Source organism: Lissotriton vulgaris, chromosome 1_1, assembly GCF_964263255.1.
Source record: "Lissotriton vulgaris chromosome 1_1, aLisVul1.2, whole genome shotgun sequence".
Classification (NCBI taxonomy): domain Eukaryota; kingdom Metazoa; phylum Chordata; class Amphibia; order Caudata; family Salamandridae; genus Lissotriton; species Lissotriton vulgaris.
In genome coordinates, this window is record NC_141685.1 from 2,080,825,450 (window position 1) to 2,080,833,021 (window position 7,572).

General features: G+C 41.9%; 1 protein-coding gene across 11 annotated transcripts in view; it reads left to right on the forward strand.

The window, feature by feature from the left end:
* The window catches only part of EPS8 (EGFR pathway substrate 8, signaling adaptor), a 1,020,454-nt gene extending 1,018,694 nt beyond the window's left edge, over positions 1-1,760 (forward strand). For all 11 annotated transcript variants that reach the window (XM_086920872.1, XM_086920932.1, XM_086920898.1 and 8 more), the window contains one exon: positions 681-1,760. In XM_086920872.1, coding sequence (XP_086776998.1) covers positions 681-794 — 114 coding nt within the window. In that variant the 3' untranslated portion in view covers positions 795-1,760. The remainder of the gene's footprint in view (positions 1-680) is intronic.
* The last annotated feature ends 5,812 nt before the right edge of the window (positions 1,761-7,572 follow it).

Here is a 7,572-nt window from a genome sequence, read left to right on the forward strand (position 1 = left end):
TTAATTTTCCCTCTTGGTCATCTGTCGAATCCCCCCACCCCACCACTCTTATCTGCACGGGCTGCGGATCTTTCGATGGATTGTGTGGTGTTTAGCAAAATTGTTTAATTGTTTTCGACAGAAGTAACTGTGGGGCTTATCCTAAAAGCCAACTGCGACTCGCAGTTTTAGTGTTCCTGACTAAAGTAGGAAGAATATTATGCAATACGTGTGTTTGTGGTAAGGTGGTAGTTATGCATGCAGTAATGATTACAATATTGCACGTAGCCTTTGTGACTGGCCCTGTTTTTCGTGAAATTCGTTCTTTACTTCGAAATCAGTGGCTAGCCTGCAGTGCTTTATTGACCCAGTCTGGCAGGCTGGAGGAACAATCGTTACATTAACCTAGTATTTTTCTCCAATATAATGTGAATTATTCTCCAGGGATCACGAAATACGACCTGGCCACACGATTTGTATTAACACTTTTCTTGTTGATTAATGTGCTGAGTACACATACCTATGCTTCCACACATGCACAATGTTGTTTCTTTGTGACTTGGTTGAGGTTCAACCGGTGCATGCCTGTTATGGTGCATTATTTTGAAAGATGTGTAGGTATTTTGTTGGGATTAATGTTGTGTGCCCAGTGTCTCTGAACAAATCCGAATAATGCCCTCTCTTTTTTTGTTGGTTTTTAGGACCACAGTGGCAGCTCGGAACTCCAAGAAATCATGAGACGGCGACAAGAGAAAATTAGTGCCGCTTCTACGGATTCGGGTGTGGAATCTTTTGATGAAGGAAACAGTCACTGAATGTTTTACCATAACGGTTCTTTGCACCTTCCTTAATATTTATCCCAACATGCTTTGTTTTAGGAAGCCATGAAGGATATGTCTGATGTACATAGGCATAGAATGTCGCCATATTGAAGCAGTTCAGTGAGCAGAGCTTCCCAGCAATCGCCAACAGTAAAAGTACTTGAAAATCACAACGGGAGTCTTCACAGCGCTAAATGAGATTTGTTTTCATTTTTGCACCAAGAGATTCCTTCCTGATGTGTGGACACCCCTTACGTATTTTGCTGTTTTCACAGCTCTCTTTATCACTGTTGTATTTGTGCACCTTGTTCACTTTCCTTAGCCTTTTTTATTGTCGGCTGAAAAGACTTAGATTTCATAAGATTATTTTTTGATGCCAACAGTATAAGTGCAAAAACGTTTTGAATGAAAAAACTGATTTGTGGAATTTTAAATATGTGACACATTAAGAGCTATGTTGCTGTTAATGAAAAGATGTATGTGTTAAGTTTTTTGTAAGTAAATTATATTGATGGATTTACAAAGCATATTTTCCCAAACCTTGGAGTATCGAAATAAGGCAAATGTAAATGGAGGGCTAAAGCTAAGAAAAGACTAGAATGCTGCGAATGTAAGGACATGCCTCTTTAAGAGCCTGCAAATTATTCTTTCAAGTAGGAATGATTAGGAATTATTGTTCAGTGGAAAATCTGTATGTGAATATGCAAGATGACATTTGTTAATTTATAAATATAAGTATGAAACGAAAAATTCCAAAAATATCTTAATGTAAATGCTATTTTTGAGAGAAAATTATTTCACTGTCATTAAATGTTAATATTGCTCTGGAAATATATTTAAAAGATGTTACAAAATGTTGTATATTTTGCCATTCATTAGAATGATTCATAATTATCTAGTTTCATAGTGCCTTTTCACATTATTCAGCTGATTAGTCTGCAATAAACAGTATTTGCCCTACTTTTGTCTTTTTTTCTTTCTTTGGATGTAAACGTTCACTGCGACATAACCTGTGACGAGTATGAAACGAGCATTGTGCTAAAAACATTTAGGTTAGAGAACTCCTAGGCTATTGCCCCAATAATGTAGAATACGTTGGCACTCATTTTACGCTTATGATCTTGAAGTAGTTTTGTTGAGGGATCAGTAAGTGTTTGATTTATAGATAGGTTGGCATTTTCTCTGTGAAAAATTTATTTCTCAACAGGTGTTTTGCTTCTTCCTTACATCTGTTTATCCTTATTTCCGTTTTTGCAGATGTTGTTTCCTTAAGCTTACTGATGAGAAGAGAAAGTTCTCCACCTCCAGCTGTGAGGATAATGAAATGTTCTTGATTGCCTCTTGGAGGCATTGTTGGATAGAACCTTTAGACGCATGAGCTCAGTTAGGTGGGGCCCTTCGGCCAGATGCACTGTAGTATTGTAACTTCATGCTGTTACCAAAAGGCAGAGTAATTTTGGGAGTGCTATCATCTCGTCCTTTTAGATTTGCATTGCATGTACAGTTTTACACATTCACCTTTTTTGATTGACCCAGTTTAGAGCCCTGCATAAAGGGCGTATCTGTTTCAGTCTGAAATAGGATGACATCCTACTGAGTACATTTTGATAATCGTTAACTAGAAAAAAGATGATGCCCTGCTTTATGATGTAGTTGAAGTACCAACTTGGCTGATTAGGCTGCTGGAAAAACATTTTTGCTCTAAGGTGATTGTGTTGTAAATTCTTTCAAAGTGGGACCACAGAAAAAAAGGATGAAGACTTCAGTGGATTGAGAAGAACCCACAAATGTCCTTTCTGCTCCCATTTAATGATTAACTTTGAACATGCGTTCACATGGAGCTCATTTTGAAAAAAACTGTATTACGACCGGAATTTCTTGTAATGAATCAATCAAGGTAAAAAAATTACTTGTAAGACAGACGCATTCTGAAACAAATGAGTCTAGGCACAACACATAAACGTCAACTAGTATTTATCATATTCATTTCTTCCAAATTTAATGTTATTTCAAGAACTATATAAGAATGCACAAATGCATCAAACTATCACAATCAGGTGATTGATGAGAGATTCTCTCATATGACTTCAAGTGACCATAACCATAACCATAACCAAAATGAAGTAAGAGAAGTGACAATTGTGTGAACACAAAAGGTGTATTTCTATTTTACATAAGGCCGCCAATAATAGTATTAAATGCAGGTAACCACACCAGGGATTGTACCCCAGGGTTTGATTAGATGAGAGGTCTATCTTTAGATGGTATCGATGGCCTTTCGACCCTACAAAGGATGCGAGGGTCTCATCAAGACTGAAATTTACCTGGGGGACTAATGAAACGTGCAAAATTAAATAGGGAACCACAGTGAATTGGACACATGAACGTGGGGTAATGGAGAATACATAATGTTTGTGATGGCATGTATGACTTGAGTGCTTGATAAACATCAAGGCCACAGTGGTGGGCGCAAGGATGTCATCCAAAGAATAACCTGTATGGGATGCATACGGTATTGAGGATTTGTTTTACCACATACAACATATCATGGATGTGTAGCTAAGAAGCTACTTACCAAGGATGTGGTAAACAGTGTGTGCATTATCGCAGCTCCGTTCAGCTTCTAAGATCAGAAGAGATCAAGTGCTTTCAGTGTGGTATGGGCAGAGTCCCAGGATGACGAGAGTGCAGTTATTATTAGGGCAAAATGCAAACATAAATATATATATGTATGTATATATATATATATATATATATATATATACATATATATATATATATATATATGTATATACACACACATACTCACACTCCTGGATATTTGATCCTACAATGGCAGTAAAAAAGACAGAAATTAACATAGAGAAGCTAGGAATTTATAAAAACCACTCATCTCAAAATAATGACTGAGCACGGTTTGCGCTCAAACTGATGTGCTTACCCGGAAGTTGTATGCCACTAACAGCCAGGGAATGCAGATGTGCGGGCGAGCTCCCAATCAGAGTAGAGATTCTCCTGGCTTCACTGAAGGAAGATCCTCTTGTGTCCTGTGTTAAACCTAGAGATAAGGAGTGGTGCATCCATTGCCCTCGTGGAGTGGGTGTGGCCAATTGAATGGCCTTGTAGAGGGCGGGGCGCGAGTATCCGTCGGTCACCCAGAGCCTATACAGATTGTGAGAGTCGTGGAAACACGCTGAGCGAACAGCGCATGTAAATTAGGGATAGCAAGTCAGATACGGAGTCTCCCAATTTTTTGAGCGTCGCGCTAGATGAACTGCATGTATAGACCAGGGGTGTCAAGAACCGGTCTAAACATTGAGCCACTCCATGATGCATGTGACTCATTGTGAAATCTGCATGTGAATAAAAAGTGAATTAATGGCATTATCACAGAGGGGTGGCGGGAACACAATTGGCACAATTGTCAGTATTATAGACCCATTAAAAACCCAACATCTCCGCATGGACCCCAACCACCATCAAAGACACCGAATTGATCATGAAAGGCATCCACTCAGGAACAGCCACAGACCCCTGCCCTCCGCACATCTTCCACAGAGGCACCGCCACCATCGCACCGGAACTACAATGCACCATCAACACCACCTTCGAAACAGGCACCTTTCCAGACTAATATAAACACGCAGAAGTCAAGCCCCTGCTCAAGAAGCCCCTCGGCAGACCCTTCGGACCTCAAGAACTACCGACCCATCTCCCTCCTTCCCTTCCTGGCCAAAGTCAGAGAGAAGACGTCAATGCCCAACTAACAAAAATTATTGAAGAGAACTCCATTCTCCACCCCTCCTAATCTGGATTCCGCAGCAACTATAGCACCGAGACCACCCTACTCGCCGCCACAGATGACATCTGCACCCTCCTTGACCAAGGCCACACCACTGCCCTGATCCTACTCAAGCTCTCTACAGTCTTTGACACGGTCTCCCACCACACACTCACCCCCAGGCTCTACCACATTGGCATATGGGGAACCGCCCTTGAATGGCTCTGCTCCTTACCCACCGATAGGACCCAAAGAATTAGACTGCCACCCTTCCTGTCTTAACCCACAGAGATCAACAACGGAGTGCTTCAAAGATCATCACGCGGCCCAACACTCTTCAACATCTACATGGCCCCCCTCATCGTTAGAAAGCATAGACTCAACATAGTCTCCGTCGATGACAGCCAGCTCATCGTCTACCTCACCAAAGACCCTGTCACCACCAGACTCCGTTTTCAGGAAGGTATGAAGGCGTCACATCTTGGATGTACAGCAGCTGCCTAAAGGTCAACTCGGAGAAGACCGAGGTCCTTTTCCTCAAACCATCTCCCACTGCCTGAGGCAGCCCCTGGTGGCCCACTGCCCTCACCAGCCCACCCACCCCCACCGACCACGCCCGGAACCTCATCATCATACTCTACTCCTCCCTCTCCATGACCCAACAGGTCAACGCTGTCGCCTCCACCGGCTTCAACACCCTCTGCATCCTTTTCAAGACCTTTAAATGGATCCCCCCCGAATAAAAAAAAAAATCAGTCACCCAGGCACTCTTAACTAGAAGACTAGACTACAGAAAAGCCCTCTAGCCGGAATCAACAAAACTCTGCTCGTCAAACTACAGAACATACAGAACTCCGCAGCCAGACTCATTCTCGGCATCCCTCGACAAGAGCTCCTCACCCAATACCTGCTAGAGCTCCACTGGCTCCCCGCCGAGAAGAGAATAACCTTCAAGATACTTACCCACGCCTTCAAATGCCTCTACAGCACTGGACCACAATACCTCAATGAGAGAATCTCCTTCCACGTACCGAAGATAAACCTCCCATCTCCTTACCTCGCACTTGCCAAAACCCCAGAGCCAGAATGGGCAGAAGAGCCTTCTCCCACATCATGGCCAAGACCTGGAACGAGCTCCCGCTCGACCTCAGACTTGCCCCCTCTCTGAACATCTTCAGGAAGACACTCAAGACCTGGCTCTTCAACTGAGCGGAGCTGCTTACTCCCACCCCCTTTACCGCCTTGAGACCCTCACGGGTGAGTAGCGAGCTTACAGTTCCCTGATTGATTGATTGATTGATTGATTGATTGATGTGGAACCCTGGCAAGGAAAGGGGCGAAAAGAGACCTTTTCTACAAGAAAACACAACATATATACTGATTTAAAAAAAAAAAATTTATTACACAAGAAAAAGTTGGACAGTTGCTACAGAGCAGATGGGCAGGTCTGAAAGACTAGGGAAGACAGTACAAGAAATAACTGCTTTAAACAAATACAATATTCATATTTCCATTTGGGATACCGTGCAAGAGAGAAATACATTGAGCAAGTCCAATATTCATGCTCTCTATTTATGTTCTAAAAACAGATGGCGACTAACAAGATCCCCAATGTTTAGAAAAAGCGTACAGTCTTGATGCCTTAGTAAATGAAGAGAGTGCCAGCAGGCGGTGGTCTGCAAAGAGTTGCTGGTTCATTTGCAATACATTCTGGAATCATTTGTTTAATCAGAGCTAAAGTTAATTCATTAGGACAATAGATTTGCTCCATTCTTCCATGGGCTTAAGTCCTTGTTTTAGTAAGTCGTAATTTTCGATCCACTTGCACTACAGCCTTTGGAGAGTGTATGATGCGTCTTCACCTCTGGGAGACAGAAGGGTATTTTCAATTACTTGTCACCCCAGGCTGTCCTGAATGTTCCATGCATGAAGGTGTGTGTGTCTTGCGTTTGCTGGCATGAAACACGATTGTCACACTTAAAGTGACCCTTTATAGGGTTGAGGCCTCATGAGGCTAGAATGGTTTCTGCTGGTCTAGGGATATTGATGTTGATCTGTACCAAATGGTCTTGCCGTTCTTTAAAGAGAAAATAGGTAGTTCTTTGAAGGTGTAAGTAGTGTTAAAAATGGGCAATGTTTTTTGATATGCTTCACTATTTTATTGGTATCTGGGCAGTATGTGGTGACACAGGCACTCATATCCGAGGACGTTTTAGCCCTAGTTTGTAATATCTTTTCCTTTGGGCTGTACCATGCCCTTTTATTGAGATCCTAACCAGGCATTTTGGGTAGCCCTTCTCTCATAGTTTATTGTTCAGAATAGCCCTTTTTTGAAGAAATCTTCTTTTAGTTTGGAATGTCTATGGCTCCTGAGGAATTAGCCAAAGGGAAGGCCACCTTTGAGGGTCAATGGTTGAAAGCTTTTTTGTTGTAGTAGTTACGTCCTGTAGGTTTCCTATATAGAGAGACCATGAGATGATTTTGATTGTTCTTGATCTCCAGGTGTAGGAACGAGAGACTGTGACAGTCGATGTGTGTGAATTTGAGGTGTGTCTGGCAGTTTTGAAAGTATTGGAAGAACAATGTCAGAGTATTTTGGGGACCTCTCTAAGTCATAAAAATCCTAAACATTTCTTCAACCAATTTTGCTGAGGTAAGGGATAAGGTCACTGTTGAAGAAGGTATTGGATGAACAATGTCCAAGTATTCTGGGGACCTCTCTAAATCATAAAAATCATAATAATGTTGTTGACCGATGTTGCTGCAGTAAGGGTTGAAGTCAGTGTTGCAGTCGTTTTCCAATTGGTTAACATAAAGAGTTACCAAATTAGTTATGACAATAGCTCCCATGAGCATTGTTGGTAATAATCGCAGCCAAACACAAAATAATTAGTGGTCCGGGCAATATTTAGGAGTTCCACAATCAAAGGAGTAGGAGCACTGTTAGAAATGGGATTTCTGGTTGGCTAAGGCTCGCGCCAAAGCCAAGCA